The sequence below is a fragment of the Marmota flaviventris genome, chromosome 18 (genome assembly GCF_047511675.1).
Source record: "Marmota flaviventris isolate mMarFla1 chromosome 18, mMarFla1.hap1, whole genome shotgun sequence".
NCBI classification, from domain to species: domain Eukaryota; kingdom Metazoa; phylum Chordata; class Mammalia; order Rodentia; family Sciuridae; genus Marmota; species Marmota flaviventris.
In genome coordinates this window covers 14705240-14730911 of record NC_092515.1, presented here as the reverse complement: position 1 = coordinate 14730911, position 25672 = coordinate 14705240, and the positions used below count along the sequence as shown (strand labels likewise).

General features: G+C 54.6%; 2 protein-coding genes across 2 annotated transcripts; both read right to left on the bottom strand.

Annotated features, from left to right (window-relative positions):
* Positions 1-11123: 11123 nt before the first annotated feature.
* On the bottom strand, positions 11124-18357 carry Lgals4 (galectin 4). The gene is made up of 10 exons (XM_027941512.2): positions 18104-18357; positions 17766-17854; positions 16996-17200; positions 14589-14729; positions 12601-12627; positions 12453-12491; positions 12254-12283; positions 11901-11989; positions 11622-11787; positions 11124-11339 (listed from the first exon to the last, which is right to left on the bottom strand). Exons 1-10 carry the CDS (start codon positions 18146-18148, stop codon positions 11193-11195), a joined length of 978 nt encoding a protein of 325 aa, XP_027797313.1. The 5' UTR covers positions 18149-18357; the 3' UTR covers positions 11124-11192.
* Positions 18358-19310: 953 nt separating this feature from the next.
* Positions 19311-25422, bottom strand: Ech1 (enoyl-CoA hydratase 1). The gene is made up of 10 exons (XM_027941427.2): positions 25298-25422; positions 24754-24961; positions 24535-24623; positions 21064-21188; positions 20934-20982; positions 20754-20818; positions 20223-20293; positions 20065-20136; positions 19742-19892; positions 19311-19576 (listed from the first exon to the last, which is right to left on the bottom strand). The coding sequence occupies exons 1-10, from the start codon at positions 25347-25349 to the stop codon at positions 19472-19474; spliced, it is 987 nt and encodes a 328-aa protein (XP_027797228.1). The 5' UTR covers positions 25350-25422; the 3' UTR covers positions 19311-19471.
* Between the last annotated feature and the right edge of the window lie 250 nt (positions 25423-25672).

Here is a 25672-nt window from a genome sequence, read left to right as displayed (position 1 = left end):
GAGGCCAACATTGTCACTGCAGCACTGAACACGGAGCTCACCAAAGTGATTTCACAGTTCTATCAGAGACAGAAAGGGCACAGGCACAACTGGGGTTGGGAGGGGCCGTGAAAGACAGTTGCATCCTCTTCCTCCCTAGTGGGACATCAACAGGTAATCCCCAAACGGAAAAATTCAGAAGAAGAAATAAATGGATTATTTAGAGTTATAAAGACTCAACAGCAAGCATTTGACCTCTGCAGAGAGGGGAACTGGAGGGGGTGGGGATAGACTGCTGTTTCATAAAAATGTCTGTTTAAATGCATGCAGCTGGACAGATGGCGCACACCTGTATTCCCAGCTCAGAGGCTGAGGCAGGAGGATTGCGAGTTCAAAGCCAGCCTCAGCAATTTAACGAGGCTGTCAGCAACTCAGTGAGACCCTGTCTCTAAATACAAGATAAAAAAGGGCTGGGGATGTGGCTCAGAGGTTGAGCACTCCTGAGTTCAATCCCAGGTACCAAAAAACAAAAACAAAAAAAGTGCATGCGGGTGTATCTTTGACAATATTAACATGTAGAGAAAATAGACTCAGCACAACACCTCCGTCATGTCAAAAGTTACACTGATCACCAGACAGGGTAGTGCACTGACCACATTTTTTTGTTTTATTTTACTTTTTACTTGGTGCATTATAATTACATGTAGTAGTGGGATCGGTTGTCACATTTTTATACATGTGCACAATATAACAAAAAAATAAATGTGGTCAGTTTCATGACTCTGTACCTCTGCTTTCTCTGCCCACCTCCCTCCCCCTGGTCCCCTCCCCTGCTCTTCTAGTCTTAGAAATGTTCTGACAGAGAGCCCGAGCCCGAGGGCAGAGACCCGAGAACCTGATAGATCTTTCCTGACTGGGGGTTCTGCCTTGCTGTGGACATAGATGTGACTGTGGCCTTAAAGTGTTGAACAAGCAAACTGCCCCCACACTCCCAATGGGAGCAGGGACGGGTGCTGTTCTTTCTGAGTCTTTTGGGTTCTATGTTCAGAGTGTGGACAGGCTGAGCTGGCTCTGGGGCAGCACACGCCCTGCCAGTGACCGGGAGACCACCCGCAAAAACCAGGCGAAGGTGGTTACCTCCCATTGAGGTGGACTATTGCAAATGGCCCCAAAGTAACGGGGAATAATTTCAGGTCCAAGGAGGATCAGCAGGACACAGAAGGAAGGAAGGAAGGAAGGAAGGAAGGAAGGAAGGAAGGAAGAAACCCAAGAAGTTTTATATGCATGAATTATCTCCAAGTGAGCTCTTTGGAGATTTTTCTGGAAGCCTGCTATGTTTTTGAAGTATCTGAACTATCAAAAAACACCCCAAGGGAGCTGGGGTTGTGACTCAGTGGTGGAGCGCCCGCCTCGCACATGTGAGGCCCTGGGTTTGATCCTCAGCACCACGGGACAATAAATAAAGGTATTGTTTTTTAAAAAAATATTTAAAAAGAAAATACCCCAAGGCCTGGAACAGTGGCACACACCTGTAATCTCAGTGAGTCAGAAGGCTGAGGCACGAGGATCGCCAAGTTAGAGGCCAGCTTCAGCAATCAGTGATGACTTCAGTGACTTCATAAGGTCCTGTCTCTAAATAAAAATAAGTAAATAAATGCTGAGGCGAGGGAAAGAAAGAACACAACAACAAAACCAAGGAGAGATGGGCTCACAGAGCTCTACGGTAAAGTGCCCCTGGGTTCAACCCCCAGTACCAAAAAAAAAAAAAAAAAAGTCAGTGTCATATAAACCAAAAAGGGTGGAGGATGATTTCAAATTCCAAGAGGGGGACAGGACAGCTCTTTGAAATTTCTTTGCTGTTACTCAGTTCCTGAGTCGGGTGGGCAACTCTGTAAAAGGTAAAAATAATGTAGGATAAACAAAAGATACGAAATGCTAGGGAGCCAGCCAGTGTACCCCCAGGGATGTTCCCAAGGGAAGGAAAACTAGTCACACACAATATGATGGCATGAGAGGGACAGAGCAGCGCCACTCACCGTGGACAAAAGATAAAAGTGACCCAAACGTCCATTATAAAGAAGACAAAATTGTACCTCTAGACCTGAGAATTAGATTGACATAAAGTAGATTAATGAAAGAACATTAAAAATGATGGTTTCTTTCTTTCTTTTTGGTGGTGCCAGAATTAACCCAGGGCCTCGTACTGGTGTAAGTCGTCACCACTGAGCTACACCCCAGCTCTGCACTTACACATTTATTGTAAGTTGCACATGTCAGGGAACTCTCCCAAGGCAAAACCTGCGGGTTTGGAGTTTTTTTGGTCCTGGGGATTGAACTCAGGGGCACTCGACCACTGAGCCCCATCCCCAGCCCTATCTTGTATTTTATTTAGAGACAGGGTCTCACTGAGTGGCTTAGGGTCTCCTGAGTTGCTGGGGCTGGCTTTGAACTCATGATCTTCCTTCCTCAGCCTCTGAGGGTGCTGGGATTACACGCTGTGCTACCTCGTCCAGCTCCAAGGCCTGTTTTTATATCAGGATGAACACAGGGGCAAAAGCAGCTAAGTTGTGCAGGAGGCTGAGGCAAGACAGGAACAAGACAGGAATTATCCTTTTTCTTTTCTCTTTTACCAGGAATTGAACCCAGGGGTGCTGAACTACATCCCTCCTTTTTATTTTTTATTTTGGGACAAGGTCTTGCTAAATTGCTCAGCCTAGCTAAGTTGCTGAAGCTGGCCTTAAACTTGCAATCCTCCTGCCTCAGCCTCCCCAGTTGCTGGGATTACAGGCAAGTGCCCCATGTCCGGCTAAAAGGTGCCGATTTTACCTGAATAGTTCAATGAGTTTTGACAAGTGTGAGACCTGTGTAACCACCTCCCCAGTGAGGCTCCCCAGTTCAGCCAAACAGCCAGACGCCCCCTCCCGGAGGAAACCCACGAAGTTTCATTTGCCTTGGCATAAAGAGGGCGGGGCAGACTGCTTTTTCTGACTTTAGGCCTCTTTCAGGAAACAATTTAGGTTAAAAAAAAAACAAAAACATTTGATTGCACAGAAGCAGCTGTAGGAATTTAACCCCAGGCTCCCTGGGGTCAGTGTGCACATGACTTTTTACTTATTTTTACACAGTAAATTCAGGGCTTGGGCTGGGGATGTGGCTCAAGCGGTAGCGCGCTCGCCTGGCATGCGTGCGGCCCGGGTTCGATCCTCAGCACCACATACAAACAAAGGTGTTGTGTCCGCCGAAAACTAAAAAATAAATATTAAAAAAAAAAAATTCAGGGCTTGCTTTGGTTTTGTAAATTAACATTCTAATAATGTCCAGTTCTATTTATAAACTTTTAAAATTAAACTTAAACTCTTAAATAGTTTAAGTTGCATATACAATTTTATAATGTTAGATATATATATATAACTTTTTTTTTGTTTTGTTTTGTTTGTACCAGGGATTGAATCCAGGGTGCTTAGCCACAGAGTCATATCCTCGGCTCTTTTTATTTTTTATTTTGATACAGGGTTTCACTAAGTGGCTTAGGGCCTCACTAAGCTGCTGAGACTGGCCTCAAACTTGTGATCCTCCTGCCTCAGCCTCCCGAGTCCCTGGGGTTACAGGCAGGCTCCACAGCATCGGGCCCTATATTTATTGTTTAGTTTGAATCATCCATTTTCCCAAGGGATTCTTGTAAACGTCAGTGCTCAAACAGTAAAATTCACCGAGTGGCTCTTTCCCTCTTCTTCCTTCCCTTTCTTCCTTTGGCCAAAAAAAATGAGCTCCCAGGGCCATCCCACGGGTGGAGGGAGGTCATGGGTAGGGAGGCTGCCTGAGCGCCGGCTCACCGAGGTGGACAGGGCTGAGCAGGATGAGGCAGGTGACCAGGGCTGGCAGGAGGGGATGGACTCGGACCCAAGGGAGGTGCCACGCAGAGGTGTTGGGAAAGTGGGGGGTGGGGGCCAAGGACGGGTGCAGAGGTGGCCCTGGGTCACTGATGGGAACTGGAGCAGCTTCCTGCCAGAAGGAAGGACGGTGCCCGAGGCCTGAGAAGGTGAACTGCAGTTGGAGGTGTCCCTATAGAGGAATGAAGAGTCCTTGGGTTGGGGCCAGGGGAGGGCACTTAAAAAAAAAAAAAAAAACTTGTGCAAAATCTACACGACCTCAGCTGACACTGTGTTGACACTGTGTCAGGAAATCCACACTGAGCCACCAGGGGTCTCCTGACCCTGGCTCAAGCCTGGCCTCTCCCTCTGGACAGTCTCCTGGAGGACCGTTCTCTCCTCAGCAGAGTGGGCGTGCGGCCCCCACAGTGATGAGGCTGCCCATCCCTGAGTCTCCCCCTGAACCGGACCTTGGCCCAGGTGCCGAGCAGGCCCCAGGGCTCTTGGCCACCCGTGGGTGGGGCAGGAGTGGGCAGCGCAGGAGGGCTGCTGGGCTGCTGGGAGAGGCTGCTGCTGAGGTCCCCCACGCTCCCTCTCCTTGCCTTCCAGAAACTTCTTTCAGCCCCCCCTCCACTTCCGCACTCTGGGATTCTTCTTGTGGTGTCTTGGGCCCAAGGGGCCTGGGACTGGGACTGGGACCAGTGTTACCAGAGTCCTGACTCTGAGGGGGTCCAATACCCCGGCCTGGCCACTTGGCCCAGAAGCCACACAGAAAAGGTAACGGTGATGGCGCTCGGGTCACAGCGCAGTGTAGAGCACTTGCCTGGCACTTGTGAGGCCCTGTGCGCCTTCTCAGCACCACATACAAACAAATATTCACGACAACTGAAAATATACATATATTAAAAAATAAAAAAGAAAAGGTAATGGTGAAGAGCAAGACTGGGGCCAGATGCAGTGACACACGCCTGTTGTCCCAGTGGCGTGGGAGGCTGAGGCAGGAGGATCGCAAGTTCAAAGTCAGCCTTGGCAACTCCCGTGAGGCCCTACGCAACTCAGTGAGACCCTGTCTCTAAATAAAACATCAAAAAGGGCTGGGGTAGGGGCTGGGGTTGTGGCTCAGTGGCAGAGCGCTTGCCTAGCATGCGTGAGGCCCTGGGTTGGATCCCCGGCACCACATAAAAATAAACAAATAAAATAAAGGTATTGTGCCCATCTACAACTAAAATGATATTTTTTAAAAAGGTGGGGGCTGGGATGTGGCTCAGTGGTTAAGCACCTCTGGGTTCAATCCCTGGTACCAATAAAAAGAAAAGCAAGAACGGAACGTTAGTCCATCAGTCTGGCCATCCTGGGAAGGCAAAGGGAGCCCCAGCACCCCAGCCCTGACAGCGGGGTGCTCACTGAGCTGTAGGTTTAAATAGCGGGAGAGTCGGGCAGGCGCAAGAAGTTGGCATTGTCACTGCTCAGCTTGCGGTCTGGTTGATCATTATTTCAGTTGTGGACCCGCAAGGTGTCTTGTCACTTGAGGGGACAATCTCCATTTGCTGCTCAAGATGTTTATCTGTCAGGAGGAAGCAGTTTGGGTTCCCAGATGGCTCAGCGGGGGTCTTGTGGCCTGCAGGATCAGCTGTTCCTGAGCATGTTGTTGGTGCCTGAAGGCATCTGGGCCCTTCCGGAACAGAATTTGCTGACAGTGTCCCTGCAAATCCTGTGTCAGTCTTGAAGGGGCCTCAGGTAAATTTAGGACTGATTAACCTGGTGTTACCAGTTTTTCGATGAACACTCCTTAGATGATGAACACACCCCCGTGCAGAACGAGCATGTCGCACAACGCAAGCCAAGAAAGAGCCAGATCCAGAGTGAAGGCCAAATGCCTGCTTCCTCCTGCCTGAGGTCCCGCTGGGCATCCGCAGCCTCAGTGCGGCAGTCTGAGTCCCTGTCGTAGCAGGGTCCCCACTGGGAATCACTCTCCGCCTGGATGGTTGGGGGACTAGAACTAGGACCCCCCACCTCCCTCCCTGCTTCACCCCGTTGACAATGGGAGCAGTTCTGGAAGGAGGAGTAAGGAGGGAAACAGGACAGATGTGGGCGGTGGAGCCACGTGTGCCTGGGACCCCAGCAACCTGGGTTCAAGGCCAGCCTCAGCCACTTAGTGAGACCCTGTCTCAAAATAAAAAGGAGAGAGCTGGAGTGTAGCTCAGTTGGTAGAGCGCTCGCCTGGCATGCACAAGGCCCTGGGTTCAATCCCCACACCACAAGTAATGATAATAAGTTAATAAAAAGGAGAGGAGGCTGGGGTGTAGCTCAGTGGTAGGTAGGGTACCCCTGGGTTCAATCCCTAACCCCTAAATTTGTGACAGAGAGAGAGAGAGATGGAGATTGATTTGGTACAGAATGATTGAGAGAGAAAGAGGCCTGAGAGATGAGGGAAGACTGGGACATGATCACACCGTTGAAGAGCTCCTGCCTTTGGGTAAACTGCTTCCTATCCAGCCTCAGTCTCCCCATCTATAAAATGGGTTGATCAGCGCTCCCCGATCTGTGTGCTGTGGTCAGGTCAGTGGTCATCCAGGCGGCCCAGAGGCTGTTGCTTTGTCTTCCCTGTTCCACTCCCAATCACTGAGCACTGACCACGTGCCCAGCACAGTGCAGGGTGCATCAAGGGACAAAGAGGACAGCATCCTGCCCCTGGGAGCTGCCTTTTCTACATTATGGTCCTTGTTACTTTTGTCCTGTTACCGAGCCATAAAAACTGGGGTCTCCTGGAGCTGGGGCAGGAGGCTCCAGGCTGAGAAGGAGGAGCCTGAGACCAGCATTATGCAAGAACAGCACAGGGGTCCTGACTCCCGGGAAGAGGGGAACACGGCCTGCCCCCTGCTGAAGCCCCAGTTGGTTTGCCTGCCTAGGGTCCCGTTTCTGCTGTCCCTGGCGGAGTGGTAAAGATCCCAGCCCCTGCTAGCACAGGACGGGGCGGAACAGCAGGACCCCTCTCTCCTTCCTTGCCAGGAGAGGAGGGTAGACTCTCCAGGCTCAGCGGATCCCCAATTCACAGCCCAGAGGTGGTGGCCCCAGGCACGTCTCTGCCCATCAGAGTCTCGGAATTCCCAGGCCATCGCTCGCATTCAGAAATTCGATATATCCACTGGCTTTCTCCATGACCAAAGGATCTGGGGGTTCAAGGACAACCTCAGGGTTCCTCGGATAGTCCTAGGACTTCTGCATCTGACTATCTGAGACTCTGGAAACATGCGTGGAGTCCCAGGGCCCTGCTGGACACTGGGAGGTCTGGTCAGCCTCCTGAGGATCACAAGTTCAAGATCAGCCTCAGCGAGTTGCTGGAATTATAGGCATGTGCTGCCACAATCAGCCTTCCCAGTCAATCCTAGGACTTTCTGGGTTTAGGACTTCAGGCCTTCTGGGAGTCTGGGTGCCCTGGGAATTGTGGGGTCACTGGTCTTGTTCCTAGTCTTCTGGGAACTGGGGATTTCCTGGGCATCAGGAATAATCTGGCCATCAGCAAAGGGCTCTTTGGCAGCTCCCAGGAGCATGGGAAATGAGGAGACCTTGAGCCTAGTGCCCAGGGCTCCCATAAACTTCTGGGTGCATCAGGAATCTGAAATCCAAGGCCATTAGTCCACTAGCCCTCCCTCTGCTTGGGTTTGGCCTTTGGCCTTGGACTCCAGACTAGGAATCTGCCTGCTCTGCCCCAGCTCCTGGAGTTAAGCCCTGAGGACAAGACTTTGGCGCCAGTGGGAGCCCAGGAAAGGGGAAACTCCTCTGATCCTGTTAGAACCGACTTGAGTCTCGTTTTTCCTAGAGGGGAACCTGATGCTCAGCGGGTGAGCGATTTCTCAGAGTCACTCAGAGAGTGTAGACCCAGGGCCTGATCCCGTTGTCGGTCTCCAGAATCTAACCCCAACTCTTGCCCCGAAAACGGGGTGATTGGAGACTTGAAGTATCACCACTTCGCCCCCGAGACCACTGTCCCAGAGGAGCGCGTGCGTGAGCCTGCAGGAGCCGGCGGTGCCCTGCGGCTTGGGTCGGTGAAGGTCTCCCGAGCAGAACCCAAGAGCCTGCGGGGCTGCGGCGAGGCCGGGCGGAAGGATCCACTTAATAGAGATGAAGACACTGAGGTTCAGAGAGGTGAAGACAGCGACTCAGGGATCCCAGCGAATCCGTGGCCACGCGGGATTCGCACCTGCGCCCGTCGGGCAATTCCTGCCGGGGGACAGGAGGGTCTTGATTTCCTGGGCATCAGGAATAATCTTGGAAGGGGTGGCTCTGTGGCCCCCGGGACCCTGAAAATGGCGTAGGCGGGCGGAGCTGGGAATTCTAAAGGATGTCACCGGGTCGGGCGGCATCCAGCATCCAGACAGGTCCCAGCCTGCGCATCCTCCAGGCAGACGCGACGCCCCGCGGAGCCAAGAGGGACGGGAAAGGCCGGCTTGGGGACCCGCAGCCCATCAGCACACGCCCTGCCCTCCAACCCAGCGGACCCTTTCCCGAGACTGTGGTGGGGGGAAAGACCACCTGGGGTGACTTTCAGGGTCCCCTCTAGGGCGGGCTGGGAGAGGCGGCACCACCTGGCGCACGGTCTCTGCACGCTGGGCGTGGTGGCCGGGGTGGAGGAGGCTGCGAGCTGGGTCTGGCAGCCACGTTTCAGGAATATTTGTCCTGAGCCGTGCCTTGGAGGGAGGTGCCCTGGGCTTTGTGCCCAGATTCCCGGCGGGGCGGGGCCGAGCCCTCTGGCAATCGTCAGTGACCTTGCCCACTGACCCCAGCGGGTGGGAGACAGGCCAGCGGTTCCTGGCTTAGCCCGAATCTGATTGTGGCGTCCTTGGGGACAAGCGGTCCCAAGGACAAGCGGTGGATCCTGGCTCCACCTGCAACCTTCCCTTCGGGCTGGGCTGTGTCCCCACCCAGGAGCCTGGGCCCTGCTGAGACTCACAGCAGGAGACCCGGAAAGTCTGCCCCCAGTGCTTCTGTGCTGGTGTTAAAAGTTAACTTTTATTTGGCCGTGACAAGCACACCTCGGGGTCTATAGCACTGGGAAATTGCATCCTAAAAATGACCTTGTGACACAGTCCACATACAATAAAAGTCATCCTTTCTAGGTTCAGTTCCACGCATTTGGTAAACACAGCTGTGTGCTGCGCTCACACCGCACCCACACCTGGCATCTCCCTTTCAGACCACAGGCTCATAGCGCCTGACAGTTTCTAATCAGTTCTGCATCTGTCTTCACAAACTAGTTCTTCCTGCTCTAAAACTAATTCTAAACTAAGTCTTCCTGCTCTAAAATTTAGAATTGTGGGCATGTGTGCCTATAATCACAGGAGACTGAGGCAAGAGGACCCCAAGTTAAAGGCGAGCCGGGGAACTTAGCAAGACCCTGTCTCAAAACAAAAAGGACCAAGGATGTAAGCTCAGCGGTGGAGTTTCTCTGGGTTAAATCCTCAGTACAAAAAAAAAAAAAAAAAAGTCTGATACAGTCTGGGGCCTTCCCTTTCTTTCTAGTACATATTTAAAGCTGTAAATTTTCCTCTGAAGACTGCTTTGGCTGAATTCTATTTGCTTTTTTTATTTTAGCTTTAAAATTTTATTGAAATTCAGGTTTAGAATTTAACAACTTAAGGGCTGGGTTGTGGCTCAGTGGTAGTGTACTTTCCTAGCATGTGTGAGACACTGGGTTCAATCCTCAGCACCACATATAAATAAATAAAATAAAGGTCCACAAACAACTGTATAATACACACACACACACACATTAATTTAACGACAATACAGTATTATTTTGAATATATTCTAGGTAGTATTTTCACTTTCTTTACATGATTTCTGGCTAAACATTTTTGAAAAATACTTTTGATTGTAGATGGGCACACTACCTTTATTTTATTTTTTATGTGGTACTAAGGATCAAACCCAGTGCCTCACACATGTGAGGCAAGTGCTCTACCACTGAGCTACAGCCCCAGTCCAGTGGTTATAACTTTTAAGAACTTATACTTTCTAATTTTTCATGAGATGCCAATTACATACTTGTTAAAATCTTGGATATTTTTCCAATTGTTCTTATCTCAGTGTCAAAAGTTTAAAAAGTAGTGGGGCGTGGAACTCCAGGCTGTAATCCCAGTGACTCAGAAGGCTACGACAGGAAGATCTCAAGTTCAAAGTCAGCCTCAGAAATTTAGTGAGGCCCTGTCTCAAAATTAAAAAAAAATTTAAAAAGGTCTGGGGATATGACTCAGTGGTAAAGCACTTCCGGATTCAATCCTCAGTATTTAAAAAAGTTTCATTTTATTTATTTATTTATTTTCTCTCTCTCCCTCTCGCTTTCTGGCACTGCTGGGGATTGAACCTGGGGCCTCATGCAGGCAGTCTACCATAGAGTTATATGCCCAACCTCATAATAATTTCCTTCGTGGCAAAATTAATATACTATCAAAATGCACAAATCTAGGCTGGGGTTGTGGCTCGAGTGCTTCTCTCACATGCATGAGGCCCTGGGTTCGATCCTCAGCACCTCATTAAAAAATAAAAATAAAGATATTGTGTCCATCTACAACAAAAAAAACAATTAAAATAACTCTTAAAAAAATGCACGAATCTTCAGCGTACCTTCAGCGAGTTCTGGAAAATGCGTAAAACTTTGGAATCCAGGGCATGGAATGCCCCATCACCCAGGAAGTCGCCTCAGACACGCAGCAGTCTCCACGTAGTTGGAGTCACCCTAACCTGCAGAACGTCTCCCTCCCCTCCCGATCCCCTCCTTCCTGGCTCCTCTCCTGCCCCATACCTGTTTCTCCCCCAGGTCCCTGTCTCAGAGGTGGATCCTGATTTCCACTCAAGTCCCCTGACCTGTCACCCACCCACCCTTCACGCCTCCCCATGGTCTGGTTCTGTTCCAGCCCTGATGTCCCCTTCCCAGGTCCCTGCCTGCGTTCCCACTGGGTTCCTGAGAACCTGAACTCCAAGAGACAGCTAGGGGGATCCCTCTAAAGACCCCGTCTGGGCAGGGTGTGGTGGCACATGCCAGTAATCCCAGCAGCTCCAGGGGTGGGGGTGGGAGGGGATGCTAAGGGAGGAGGATCAGCAGGTTCAAAGCCAGCCTCAGCCACCAAATCCCCAGAAACAGAGAGAGAGAACACACTGCTGCCAACACCTTGAGAGAAAGAATGGGTGACAGGTAGATGGGCGGTGGCCCGCCAGGCGGTCAGTTGGGGAGAGCTGAGGGAGGCGATGGAGCCACACAGAAGACACCCTCAGAGATTTTATTAGGGGTTAGGAAGGTGTCCTGGGGAATCCTTCTGTCTTTCCAGGAGTTTCGCCAAGAGCAGATCAGACCTGAACGTAGGACAGGGTGACGTCGCCATTGATCTCCAGCGTGTCCACTGTCTGGAAGGCGGGGAGGCGGTGGGAGTAGTCAAAGAGGTGCTGGCCGTTGTTGTAGACCTTGAAGCGATCCGTGCCACAGCGAATGGACAGCTGTGGGCAAGGGGCAGGCGTGAGGCCAGGGCAGGGCAGAGGCTCTGCCAGCAAGTGGGGAAGGGGACCCCAGACTTTTTTTTTTTTTTGTACTGTGGATTGAACCCAGGGGCACTTAACCTCCGAGCCACATCCCCAGCCCTTTTTATTTTTATTTATTTATTTTTCTGAGACAGGGTCTTGCTCAGTTGCTTAGGGCCTGGCTAAATTGCTGAGTCTGTCTTCAAACACTTGGTCCTCCTGCCTCCGCCTCCCGAGCTGCCAGCAAAACCCCAGACTCACATCAAAGAACTGGCCAGGGCCAAACGGGTTGTGGGCGATCTTCCTCTCCTCAGAGCCCCAGGAGCCTCTCACACAGGTGTTCCGGACCACGGCGCCCTCACCCATGCGGGGGTTAATGTGCAGAGCCAGGTCCCCCGAGGACCCCACCTTGAAGTTAATGGCAAAGCTGAGGACAGAGAAGGAGTGTCAGATGGGTCTCCAAGGAGGAGGAATGGGTGCCTGGATTCCTGGGTCCCCGAGGGAGGAGGGTTGGGGTCCCCCTGGACCTAGGCTCTGTACCTCTTGGCCGTGGGGAGTACGTAGCCCTTGATTATGATGGTTCTCCGGGCCGTCAGCCCCCCATGCAGCTTCGTTGTGAATGGCACAGGCTGTGGGAGGAGAGATGGGTCCCGTCCACACACAAGTCCCCAAAAGCCAGGTCCAAAGACACGTTTTCAGAGTGCAGCCCTCTTTGTTCTTGGGAGATGTCCCCAAGCAGGTTCCTGCACCCCCTCCCACCTCCAGTCTCAAGCACCCTCCACCCACCACAGAGCTGACCTCCGAGGCCCCCCACGGGTCAGCCCCTCCCCCCACCAGTCCCCCCCCTCCCCCAGCCCACCCACCCGAGCCCCAAGCCCCTCAGGGTGCCATACCGGGTTGAAGGTAGGGGGTCCCATCATGGTCTGTGAATGTGAGGAGGCAGCCATGTTATTCCATGATAGTTGACAAATGCCAGGACACCCCGCTGTGCACACATCCTTCTCCACCCTGGGTTAGTGGGACTGGCCACAGCCCCCCCAGTGCGCCCCCACTGTCCCCATCCCTCTGACGGTCCCACAGCCCGGTACTCACAGGCAGGCTGCCCAGGTGGTGATGATTGGGCCCGGGACCCTGCAGGGATGGGTGGGGAGGTAAGGGACCCCGGTCCTTCAGCCACCCAGACACCTCCCTGGCTGCTCCTCTTCCGCCCCGGGGAGCCCTGGCCCCAGCAGGTACTTACATATTGAGGTGGCAGGCCCATGGGTCCCTGTGGGTGCAGAGAGAGGAAGAGGAGATGATCAGGACCCCAAATCCAGGACAGAAGTTATCAAGGGCGCCTGCCCCGGGGCAGCCAAGGCCACCATGCAGGGGTCTCTGAAGTTCAAGGTCGGCCCCAGATGACTGCCCCTGGGAGGAACTCGCCAAGTTCAGGGCCCGTTTCCCCTGAGCCTCCCCCAGACCTTCAGGACCACGGCTGAGGACTCTGCTCCCTGCTTGCTGCCCAGGGTCCTCGGTCCCCAGTCCTGCCCTCTCAGCCCAGAGGCCGGATCTCACAGCCCAAGCACCTCGGGACCCCTGCCCCGGCCTCTCGAGCCACCCCATCACCCCATCTCCAGCCGCCATGGCCCCTCATCCACGTGCCCAGCCCTGGGCAGGCGGGGCCCTCGGGGCCCCCGGAGCTCCCTGTCCCCCAGGCCAGGAGACCCCTCTGCCTCGACCGCCTTCCCCCCTCCCTCCTTGGTTTCCTCCCCCTTTTCTCTCATTGCCTCCTTTCTGCCTCGACCTCTGGTTGCAGCCCCTGTTCTGAAGCCTTTTAAAAATGGCCGCGCAGCTGTTTTCCTGTTGAAAACGAATCGGTGCTGCCCCGGGGAGAGGCACAGGAGGCAGGAGAGCCCCCGCAGGCCCTGCGCCTGTCACCCGCTCTGTGACCCTGGGCCCGTTTCTAAAGCTCTCTGGGCCTCAGTTCCGCATCTCACCACCATGGGTCACTGGGAGGATTAAAGGGATGTGGCAGTGGCAGTGTGCCCTCCCCACCCTGTCCCTGGCCTCCTCATGGGTGACACAACCCAAAGTGAGATCAACAGTGAGTTCCTTCTTCCTGTGATTTGATCCTACATCTCTTGAGACCCCTGGAAACAAAATGTGCTTTTTCAACTGTTAAAAAAAAAAAAATTGTGCTTTTTTCTTTCTTCTTTTCTTTTTTTTCTTTTTTTTTTTTGGCACTGGGAATGGAACCCAGGGTGCTTAACCACTGAGCCACATCCCCAGCCCTTTTTATTTTCTATTTTGAGATGGGATCTCACTAAGTTGCTTAGGGCCTCTCTAAGTTGCTGAGGCTGGCCTTAAACTTGCAATCCTCCTGCCTCGGCCTCCTGAGCTGCTTGTGCCACCATGCCCTTCTTCTGTGGCTGCCTGTGTGGTTTTGGACTCCATATTGGACGAGGAGAGCCCCTGCTGCCGTGTGCAGCTGTTAACCTTCCTCCCGTCTCTGGGTGATGGACCCTTGTGTACCCAGTCACCTGTTGGGGAACACGTGGGCAGCTCTGACTCTGGGGCTTGTTTCTTTTGAGGGTGCCGGGGATGGAACCCAGGCCTCGCGCTGGCTGGGCAAGCCTCTGCCCCTGAGCTGCCTCCCTAGCCCTGGGTTTTTGTAAATGGCGCTGCCGGGGTGGTGCTGGGGGTGCACGGTGGCCGCCCTTTGCCTACTGTTCACCGAGTGCTGTCCCTCGGCCATCGCAGTGTGGTGTGCCAGCGCTCCGAGGCTCACCAGCTCTTTTCCAAGGACACTGTGTCTGCCGCGCTCCCAGCCACGTGGAAGGGCTGGCTGGGCCACCCGCCTGACCACAGAATGCTCCTGAGGGGCTGACGGGCATGGAATGGCAGCTCCTGGCTTTGATTGAGGTCCCCAGGTGACAAATGGCATTAAGCAACCTGTCGTGAATGTGCTTTCTGTTCACAAATTCTTATCTCACTTGCTGACTCCGTTTACACACCTTCTCCTCCAGGAAGCTGTTTCTTTGTGACCCTGTGACTAAGTCTTTCCTTTTCTCTCTCAATTCCCCTGTGTGTCCTTTGCCCTGGCCCCGTCCCTCTGCCCGCGCCTCCCCACGGGGTCCTGACCACTGGATGACGTCCCTGCCTGGCACAGAGCAGGCGCTTGGGTAATGAAGGACAGTGGGGACAGATTAAGGAAGGAAAGAAGCAAAAAAGGGAGGGGCCAGCACGCACCTGATTTGGGGTGAACTGGCCCTGGCCCCCGAGAAAGTTGATTGACTGAAGATGCAGGTCGCCATTCACCTGCAGGTGGGTGACCATCTGCAGGGGCAGCCGGTGTCCAAATTCGTAGAAGGGGTTTCCATTGACCACCACCTGGAGCGGGGACAAGAGGGGTCAGCACGGGGACCTGGGGCAGGTAGGAGCAGGGAGCGGGAGGCAAGCTGGAGAGCCCGGGCCTCAGGGACCTTGGAGTCCAGGGGTCAGAGATCAAGCTGGGGTCAGAAGTCAGGTCAGGAGGGTCCAGAGAAGAGGGTTTAGCTGGAGATGGAGATCAGGAGAGGACTCGCCCGAGGCCTGGCTTTGGCACCAGATGGGTAGGTTTAAGGTCTAGCTCTGACACGCCCTGGCTGTGTGACCTCTGAGCCTCTGTTTCCCCATCTGTGAATTGGGAACCTGCTCATATCTGAGCTGGTCGGGAGATGCAACCCGACGTGACAGGGTGTGTCGGAGGCAGGTGGAGACCGGGGGTCCGTTGCTCGGTGTAGCTCAGGCGTCCGGTTCCATCATGATGCTAAGTGACAGGCACAGGGCCAGGATCCAGCTCCATGGGACTGGGCACTTCCCACATGCTAAGCCCTGGATGTGGTGACATCCACAAGGGACCTCAACAGCTCAAGGGATCCTTCCCATTGCCCAAAACGAAGGCTATAGGTGTAGAGTGACCAACTGGAACCTGAGCGTGGACAATCCCAGCCCAGATGCCGAGGTTAGGAATTTGGCTCCACGCCTGTAATCCCAGCAGCTTGGGAGGCTGAGGCAGGAGGATCGAAAGTTTGGGGCCAGCCTCAGCGAATCAGCAAGGCCCTGTGCAACTTAGTGTGATCCTGCCTTGAAATGAAAAAAATTAAAAGGGCCAGGGCTGGGGCTGGGGCTCAGTGGTAGAGGCTCGCCTAGCACATGGGAGGCCCTGGGTTCCAGGCTCAGCACCACATAAAATAAATAAATAAAGATATTGGGTCCAACTACAACTAAAAAAATTAATATATTTTTTTAAAAAAGGCTGGGGATGTGGCTCAGTGGTTATGCATTCCTGAGCTCAATCACCAGTACAGGGGGAAAAAAAGAAGAGAAGGAGGGGGAGGAGAAGGAGAGGAAGAAGAAATCTGGTGCTCAGACAAAGAGCCTGGGGCCTGGGGGTCTCCCACCACATCTGGTCCAGGAGAACACGCACAAGGAGTTTGGCCACAACAGAGGACCTGGTCAGAGGGCAGAGGCCAGGGATCCCTGCACAACCATTTGAGGTCACCCACCAGGTGCTCTAAGCCACACAACATGGTGAGTGAGAAAAGAAATGGAAGGCAGTGGCCCAGAGCTGTTGTGTACATACTTTAAATAAAAGACAAGCACACCTGCAATCCCAGCAACGGAGAGGCTGAGGCAGGAGGATCACAAGTTCGAGGCCAGCCTCTTCAACTTTGTGAGGCCCTACGCCGCTTAATGAGGCCCTGTCTCAAAATAAAAGATAAAATAAAAAGGGCTGGGAACGTGGCTCAGTGGTTAAGTGAACTTGGGTTCAATCCCTGATACCAAAACCAAAATAAAACAAAACCACCCCTGTGTGAGAGTGATCAGCGGCAGGCACCCACCCTCTTTGGACCTGGATCAGACACATCGGAAAAACAACATTATGTGACGGCTGGAACAGGCAGGTGATATTAAGGAAGAACCTTCCCTTTTTAGGTGTGACAGTGGCATTGTGTCTGTGCTCTTACAAATGGAGACATTTATGAATGAAATGACATAATGTCTGGGATCTGCTTTTAAATAACAGGGGAGGCGGAGTTGGTGGAAGAGGAGGAGACGCCCTTGCACGGTGTGGGACACACCACTCGGGCTTTCTGTGCCTGGGGCTTCCTTTCGTGTGTGTCCAGAGCACGGAGCAGACAGAGCGAAAGTCTGCATCTGCGAGCACCGGGAGCCCGAGGTGAAGAAGGCCGTCAGCAGCCAAGGGAGGAGAAGGAGGGAAGCGGCAAGAAGAGGTGGAATAGGCAGGAGGAGAAGGAAAGGAAAGGGAAAGGGGGGCAGGAAGGGGGAAGGAAGAGAGGGAAGAAAAGAAAGAAGGGAGAAAGGGAGCCGGGGGCGGTGGCACACGCCTGTAATCCCAGCACCTCGGGAGGCCGAGGCGGGAGGATCGGGATTCAAAGCCAGCCTCAGCAACACAGTGAGGCCCTAAGTAACTCAGGGAGACCCTGTCTCTAAATAAAACATAAAAAAGGGCTGGGGATGTGGCTCAGTGGTGAAGCCTCCTGGGTTCAATTCTGATACCAAATAAATAAAGAAAGAAACGGAAGAAGAAGGAGGCAGGGAGGCAGGGAGGAGGCTGGGAGGGGGGGAGGCCGAGGGAGGCGCCCAGCCAGACCTTGTAGTGTTCCGCCATGATCATGAACACCAGCTCAAAGGGGGCCCCCTTGCTGAAGGGCATGCTCCTCTTCCTCTCCTCTTCGCCCCAGCGGCCACCCTGCTGTGAGTTGAAGACCACCTTGTCCCAGCCATCGAAGCGGGGATTGAAGTGGAAGGCGATGTCCGCCCCCGGGTCCTGCCCCACGGCAAAGTTCACCTGGAACCTGGTGAGACACAAAGGGCTGATTCCCCAGAGGACACCTGCTGCCCGCAGGGACCCCTCCAGGGACCTCTGTCCTCACCCTCTCCCCACATTCTCTGCCCCGGGCACTACTGACCAAGCCAGGAGAGGAGGTTGTGACCTTGAGTTCCAGAGATCGACTCCCACAGCCGCCCCTTGGCTCGCTGCTCCTTTGAGACCACCTTCCCCACCCCTCCCAGTTTCAACTGTTTGCTCTGGGGACTCCTGTGGTCACAGTTGACATCCATTGGTTGGAGTTTCTCTGCTCCTTCCTGGACCCCGACAGTCCTTCCCCACCCATAGCCAGAGAAGCTGGGAATGCCCAGGTCAGGGCACCTTCCACACTGCCCATCACCAACCTTCAGAAGTTATTCCAACAGGGCAGGACCCGGCTGCCACAGGGCCTTTGCACTGGCAGTTCCCTCTCCTCTCTTCCTCCATTCCTCCCTCTCTCTCATCTTGGAGGTGGCAAAAAGCTCCTACAGGTGGGCCGCAGCACCGGCTCCCTTGCAGCCTAGCCTGGTGGGACGAGGTGGGGGTCCACTTACCGCTTCATCTTCTCATCGGCCACTCCTTGGATGTAGATGGACATTCCGATGCTGAGGCCGCCGGGGATGGGCTGGTTGTAGGGCAGAGTCTGGAGAATGGGCCGATGAGGGGCGTCAGAGGCCATGGGACAGTCGCAGCCCTTCCCCCTCACCGAAACCCCTTCTGGTCCCGCAAGCAGGGGACATGAAACTGGAGTGAGGAAATTGGGGGAAGAAGCCCAGAGCCAGCCTGAGCATCATGATGGGGGGCCTGATGGTTGGGGGTCCCCCACGGGTTGGAGTGTGGCTCAGAGAGCAGCTAAGCCAGGGCCTGGGGTGGGGCCTGGCTGGCATCTCACCGGGTTGTAGGTGGGCTGGTAGCCAGGCGCAGGGACAAAGGCCATCTTCAGAGGCTGCGCTGGTGGCTTGTGCTAGAGAGGAGCTAGAGGAGAGAGAAAGTGGCAGGTGGCAGGCAGTGGGTGGCCCTTATAGCAGAGGCAAAGGGAGTGGCAGGCAGGGAGGGCCACGAGGTCCTTCTCCCAGGGATCCCTGAGCACACACTGGCTTTCCTGGTGGACACCCGTCCCCACCTGCCCGGGCACAAAGAGGAAGTGCTCATAGACTTCGGCCTCACCGGGGCCTTATCAGAGCCCATAAAACCCTGCCCAGACTCTGTTGGCAGAGGGAGGGTGGGACCAGGCGGCAGGGCCAGGGCAGGGCCGCAGGAGTGGCCTGGACAGCTGGGCGGTGGGAGCAGCCCGAGCTCCCGACTCTGTGGAAGGGTGGTGGCCCGAGCCCTGGCGCCCAGCAGGTCCCCGCAGTACGCTGCGTCCTGGGGACAGTGGGTGAGAGCCCACTCAGAGCCAGGGGTTCCGGGCCCCGGTCCTGCCTCCGCTACTCCTCGGCTATGCCGTCGCGGGTCCTTACCCCGGATTCGCCCCTTTTCCTGGGGCTAAAACAGAAGTGACAGTAGCAACTTCATAGATCCTTAAAAGGAATCGCTAAACTAATGAATGCCCAGAGCAGGCTTGGCATGCAGAGGGCGCACAATTAATGTTTGGTCTCGACACTCATTCCAGACATAAACCCAGGAGGCTGGGATTATATATGATAAGAAAACCCAGTGCGGGGCTGGGGCTCGGCCGTGGAGCGCCCGCCCAGCCTGTGGGGGCCCTGAGCTCCATCCCCCTATCACCAAAGATCTTTTTGTTTTTTAAACTTTTTTACAAAGAAAATCCAAAGTTTAAAGAAATGAGGCGGCTGGCCCGACCCTGGGCAGCACAGGCCCCAGCCAGATTCCAGCAGGGGGTCCCCTCCGCTGGGGAGTGAAAGGCACAGACAGTGGGCACAGCTCCCAACGGCAGGGAGGAGACCAGGGGTAGGTTCTTGGGGGGATTTCAGGCCCAGGGAACCCCACAACCTCGGCTCCCTCCTCCCGGGACGTCCTGTTGGCCCTGGCCACCCGCAGCTGCTGGTCACCGTTCCCGCGGGCCAGATCCCTAAACCATCTTCATCACCGCCCTCCCTGGAGCCCTGCCACCTGTCCTCTCCCAGTAAAGACACAGGTTCTTTATAATGTTTTATTGTCCAAAGAGCCAAGAGAAGGCCCTGGGCTTGAAATCGGTGTCGCAGGGCGATACACTGAGGGGCACTCGGAGACCGTCTCCATTCCCCTCTGCAGAGAGAAGCCGGACCCCAGGTGCCGCAGGCCGGGGACCCGAGGGCTCTCAGAGTTTGGAGAAGGTGACACTTTTCGCGTCCTTCTTCTCCATCATGGCCTGCACGGACTTGACGATGTCCTGGGTTTGCAGCATGCTCATGTTCCAGGTCGCCTGCACAGAGAGGGCCACCAATCAGAGGACAGGCGAGGCTTGCGCGCACCAATCAGAGGACAGGCGAGGCTTGCGCGCACCAATCAGAGGACAGGCGAGGCTTGCGCGCACCAATCAGAGGACAGGCACGCGCAGCCCGCGCCCCACCGGCTGCCCCGGCCTTACCATGTAGTTGAGGCCCTCGGCCACCGGGCGGTCGCGGGAGTAGAGCAGGTTGATCTTGGTGCTCTGCACGGCCACCGGGCTCTTGCTGGCAATCTCGGCCGCCAGGGCCAAGGCCGAGTCCAGCATGAGCTCCTTGTCCGGGAACACGCGGCTGCGACGAAGGGACAAGAGGGGTCGGGACAGGCAACTGGGGAAAGGCCGATGGGGTGTGGCCCTCACAGAGGACCCCAGTAAAAGGGCCCGAGGACAGGAGGGTGCTGGCCCCCAAAGGAAACAATCCTGCTGAGGACACACAGGGCCAGGCCCGGCGCTCCCGCACCCACCTGACCAGCCCACTGCTCAGGGCCTCGTCGGCCATCATCTTGCGGCAGGTGAAGGCCAGTTCGTTGACCAGGCTGCAAAAGGGAAGCGTGGGTCAGACACGGCTGTCATCTGGGAGATGCCCTGTGGTCCCCTCCCGGGGTCCCCTCACCGCACCCACCTCTGGTTCCCGATGACCTTGGGCAGTCGCTGCAGTGTCCCCACATCGGCAGCCAAGCCCACGTCCACTTCCTGGGGGGCACAGAGGTGTCAGGGTTCATTCTGCCAGGGGTGCCCCCCAGGACACCGCCATCAGGGGCTCCCCCAGGGCACCCAGGCAGGTGCCCTGATCCCCGCCCTCCAGGTCTTCCCTTTGCCACATCTTTCTCCAGAGCGACGCCCTTCCTGACCCCTTTACCACATCAGGGTCTCCATCCCGCCTCCCACCCTCTCCCGCAGGCCCCCAGCAGTGACCCCAGCCTCCCGCCTGTGTCACCTCGTCCCCACACCCCACCTCCCCGGCTCCTGACCTCACCGGGACCGCCTGCCCCTGGCTTCCTCATGGCCCAGCCTGCTTCGGAAGGTTCAGTTTGGACCCTCTTCCCGGAGGCCCTGAGGGCAGGCTCCCTGGCCCACCCTGGCCCTGTTCTGCTCGGGCTCACGGCCCAGTGGTGTGCAGGACCCCGGAGGCAGGAGCTTAGGGGTAACTCACCTTCACCTGGAATACAGCGTCCTGGGTACAGTAGCGGATGTCACAGGCGGTGATGAGGTCCACACCTGGGGGGGCAGGGAAACTGAACATCACCCTGCAGGTCATGGGGTGGCTTCTGGGGGCATGAGCCAGCCAGCGTGGGCACCCTGGCAGCGGGTGACGGCAGGAGGCCAGGCTCACCTGCTCCGATACAGTTCCCGTGGATGGCAGCGATCACGGGCTTGGGGCACTGGAAGGGAATGGGAGGGTCAGGGTCAGGGTGGGCCACAGAGAGAGGCCACAGAGGATGCCCTCCAGCCCCCAGAGTCACCTTCTCAATGACACTGAAGGTTTCTTGGAATCTGCTGATGAGGTCACGCAGGTACCAGCTGATGCGGGCCACATCGTCCCCTTCGGGCTGCAGGAGGTTTGAAGCCATGTCCATGAGGTCAATACCTGAAGAGGAGGCAGGCGGAGGCTCACCCAGCCCACCAGGACCCACCCACCACCTGGCCGGGGCCAGAACCCAGACACCATGGGTGGGAACCCCCAAATCAGCACAGTACAGAAGGCAAGTCCCACAGACTCCCAGGGGATGGCCTGTGAGCGTGAGCTGAACAAAGACTGCCACCAAGGCACTGCTGAGTCTGTTCAGCCACCCAGTGAGGTGGACCCTAGGACGCACCCAGTTTGCTGGTGGTAAACTGAGGCACAGAGAGGTGGCACACTCACCTAAAGTCCCACCAGCTTGTGAGCAGAACTGAGGTTTTGGTTGTGTGCAGTGGCACATGCCTGTAATCCCAGTGACTCAGGAGGCTGAGGCAGGAGGATCACCAAGTTCACGGCCAGCCTCAGCAGCCAAATGAGGTCCAAGCAACTCAGTGAGACGCTGTCTCAAAATTTTTAAAAGGGGAGAAGCTGGGACATGGTTCAGTAGTTAAGCACCCCTGAGTTCAACCCCTGGGACCACACAGCTGGCTCCAGAAGACTCATTTCCTTCTTATCCCAGGTGGGCACGGACTCAAGTTTTATGGCAAAATTGAGTCCATGGTGGTGATCTTGCCTCAGAAGGCAAGACCCAGATGGAGCAGATATTATGGCTCCCATTCAAGATAATCCTGAGTTTGACTTGTGTCCCCCCAGCCATCCTCTCTCACTCTACTACTGGTCCCCCGTTCCCGCCTGTCTCAGCTGGTCCCCACACACAGCCTGTGAAGCCTGGAGTTAGGTTAGAACCCCCTCTTCTTCCCTTCCATCCCACTTTCTTAGAATAAAACACCAAGTCCTCACCAGGGGTACAGCTAAGTAGTACAGCACCTGACCTGCACGCTCTAGGCTACGGGTTCCACCCCCAGGACTGCAAAAAACACCTACGGGGGTGCACACCTGTCATCTCAGCAACTCAGGAGGCTGAGGCAGGAGAACTGCAAGTTCAAGGCCAGCCTCAGCAACTTAGTGAGACCCTACCTCAAAATAAAAAGTAAAAAGGACTGGAAATGTGGTTCAGTGGTTAAGCACCTCTGGGTAAAGAAGGGGTTCAGTGGGCAAGCACCCTGCACCCAAAATAACAACAATAAAGCCTTCTGAAGGCAGATGGGGCTACAAGGTTGTGGAGATGGAGCCCCAGAGGCCCGAGCGGAAGCTGGACGGCAGCGGCGTCAGTCACCACTGCTGTGTGCTCCGTTTCAGCAGAGGTCACAGCATCTGACCAGCTGGCGACTCTGGGCTCCCACACGACATCTGAGGAGCCTGAATGACTCATCAAGAGCTAGGACAAGCCCAGTATGACGGCCTCTTGCGACACCACCTTCCACTGTGTGTGTGTGCGTGTGTGCGTGTGTGCGGAGTGTGACTAGGGACTTTACACAGGGCAATCTTCCACAGAGTGGCAACTCCAACCCTCATTTTTATTTTGAGGCATGGTCATGCTAAGTGGCCAAGGCTGGCCTCAAATGCGCCATCCTCCTGCCTCAGTCTCCCAAGTAGCTGGGACCACAGTTGTGCCCCGCTTCTCCCTAGTTCTTCTGGTTTAACTGCCCTGGACCTGCAGAGGCTGGCGATTGCTACTGCTTGAAATAAAGGGCCCAGGTGTTGGGACCAAGTGTCCCCCTCCAAAGCAAGAACGCTGCAGGTTGGTCGCTGGGAACTTCTAAACATCCTTCATAACCCTGCTGTCACTCACCCCCGTGAAGCCACAGCAATAAACAGGTCGCAGTGTTAACGCTGGGCACATAAGAATGTTCTGCACGTCAACTTCTTTCATTTAATCTTCATAAACCCAGTGAGATTGGTCTGGTGGGATATCCATATTCTTCAGGTGAGGAGCCAGCAGCAGAGAAGCCAGGGGACAATGACAAGTGGTAGAAGTGGGGCTGCCTAATGCCAGAGTCTTTTCTTTTTTCTTCTGATTTTAGGGATGGAAGCCAGGGCCTAATCTGTGCTAATAACATACTCTCCCTCTGCCACACCCGCTCCCCTGAGCCCTTGCTTTTAACCAGCACCACAGTCACCTGGGTCACAGTTGCAGTGGTTAAGATCAAGGATTCTGCTGGGTGTGGTGATGCATGCCTGTGATCCCAGGGACTCAGGAGGCTGAGGCAGGAGGATTGCAAGTTTGAGGTCAGCCTCAGCAACTCGGTGAGACCCTGTCTCTAAATAAAATATAAAATCGGGCTGGGAAGATGGCTTAGGGGTTGAGTGTCCCTGAGTTCAATCCCCAGTACCAACAACAACAACAACAACAAAAATCAAAAGGACTGGGAATGTAGCTCAGGGTAGAGCATTCTTGAGTTCAATCCTGGGGGAGGCAGGGGCGGAGAATAGGACCTTGGATCACAAGGTCCATTCTATCATTGGATCACTGTGACCCTGAATTTCTTCTTCTGACCTTCAAGGGCTTGCTGTTAAACACAGGTCAAGAGATAGCCACAATCAGCCAGGAGTTGAAAGATGAGACCCAGAATGAAACCTCATCTTTTTTTTTTGGCACAAGGTGACTGACCAATTTTTTGTTTTTGTTTTTTGTTTTTAGTACCAGGGATTGAACTCAGGGGTACTCAACCACTGAGCCAGATCCCCAGCCCTTTTTTAAAATACTTTATTTAGAGATAGGGTCCATTAGGTTGCTTAGGGCCTCAATAAATTGCTGAGGCTGGCCTTGAACTTGTAATCCTCCTGCCTCAGCCTCCCAAGTCAGTGAGATTACAGGTGTGCACCACAATACCTGGTTTTCCCCCCTGCCCTACAATACCAGGGATTGTATCCAGGGGTGTTCTACCACTAAGCAATAACCCCAGCCTTTTCTTTTTTCAAAGACAGGGTCTTATTAAGTTGTCAAGGTGTTGGGGCTGGCCTCAAGCTTGTAATCCTCCTGCCTCAGCCTCCTGAGTTGCTAGAACTACAGATGTCCACTAGCATGCCCAAACACATATTCTTATGATAACACACTTGGTTAACACAGCAATAGATTCAGAGTGGTTAAGTTCCTTGTTCAAGATCACAGATCCATGACAGAAACCCAAACTTCAGGGCCTAGGACTCTGTCATGTTCTGTTGGACTCATCTATATAACATTTTTTTTTTTTTTTTTTTTTAGTAGAGGTGCTGGAGAAGGAACACAAGGTCTCATGCACGGCAGGCAACCACTCCATCGCTGTGCCACAACCCAGCCCTCTATATTTGAGTGTTTTAAATTAGGCCTTTAAAAAAATTTGATGAAAATTTAAGTTAGAGTCTGCTTAAAACCCTAATGAAGAAGCACTCCTTCTGCTCTGTCAGCAGCAGGGTGCTGGGAGCACAGTACCTGAAGAGAACATCTTTCCTGCACCTGAGATCACTACAGCCCGGCAGTCAGAGTCTTGAGCTATCTTGTTGAAGCATTCCACCATCTCTCTGTGGAGAAGCACGGAGTGAAGGCCTAAATCTGGGGTGCAAACCCCCTGCCCTGATGTCCATCTCTCCCAAGGCCACTCTGACCGGTCCCTCTACCGCTGCCCCTTCCTCCAGGATCTACAGGCCAGACCTCCAGAAGGCCTTGTTCATGGCATTCCTCTTGTCTGGTCGGTTTAGCTGCACATGGAGAATGTGTTTCTCAGCAGGTGTCACCAGAAGGGACTCATAGCTGTGGCCTGAGGCTTCGCAGGGGGCTGCTCTGGAGGCCTGCTCTTGGGCAGCAGAGCCCATGGGGCGAAGGCTAACACTGAAGTCCTGCTGGGCGGGTACTGTGAGTCCTGCAGAGAGAAAGGAAGACCCCCAAATGGGGACATCACATCTTCAAGAGCAGAGGACACACACCTCTGTGACTCTAGGTTGGAGAAGACAAGCCCTCGGAGACCTAGGGTTAGAGGGATACGGGCTGTAAGATTGGGGGACACTTATTGTGGGTCATGACCCAGAACGGAGACAAGCTGTCAGCGACTCCACACTGCGAGGCGCGAGTTTGCAACAGGGGACAGCCCTTCCTCGGGCAGCTCGGACCCTCGGTAACCCCGACAGCCTTCCTGCTTTACGGCTGCTTTGACAGCGCGACGCAGCCATGGACCCCACACAGGTCCGGAGTGACTCACGCCGCATCAGCAGGTTGCGGAGACTGCGAGAAGCCGCCATCGCTACTGCCATCGTCGCAGTCCTGGGACTGGTTCTGCGGAGTAACCAACAGGAGGAAGTCAAGGGACGGGGACAAAGCAGCCTACGTTGGGTGAGGGCACCGAAGCCGCAGGCTAACCGGCAATGACGCCTTTCTTTCGCCATCTTTACTAAGGGCAACCGGAAGGCGGGCGCCTGGGGAGGGCCCTTTGCCCCAGTGGGAACCCGGCCTCAGAAAGTTCCGCCCGCGACCACCGCTGGGTGTGTAAGTTCACCGCCGCGCAGCTGGGCCACGGCGGGGAGCGGAGCTGAGCCTCAGTTACATAACCACAACACAGCCGCCACAGCCTGGCAAG

What these genes read in the sequence shown, in the direction of transcription:
- Lgals4 (XM_027941512.2), bottom strand. Translation starts at nt 18,148, where the DNA reads ATGGCCTTTGTCCCTGCGCCTGGCTACCAGCCCACCTACAACCCG. An exon ending in GCCGATGAGAAGATGAAGCG is followed by an intron (nt 17,201 to 17,765) that starts GTAAGTGGACCC and finishes GTGTCTCACCAG; the next exon opens with GTTCCAGGTGAACTTTGCCG. An exon ending in GTACTCCCCACGGCCAAGAG is followed by an intron (nt 11,788 to 11,900) that starts GTACAGAGCCTA and finishes CTCTGTCCTCAG; the next exon opens with CTTTGCCATTAACTTCAAGG.
- Ech1 (XM_027941427.2), bottom strand. Translation starts at nt 25,349, where the DNA reads ATGGCAGTAGCGATGGCGGCTTCTCGCAGTCTCCGCAACCTGCTGATG. An exon ending in CCTTCAGTGTCATTGAGAAG is followed by an intron (nt 20,983 to 21,063) that starts GTGACTCTGGGG and finishes ATTCCCTTCCAG; the next exon opens with TGCCCCAAGCCCGTGATCGC. An exon ending in AAGGTCATCGGGAACCAGAG is followed by an intron (nt 20,137 to 20,222) that starts GTGGGTGCGGTG and finishes TCCCTTTTGCAG; the next exon opens with CCTGGTCAACGAACTGGCCT.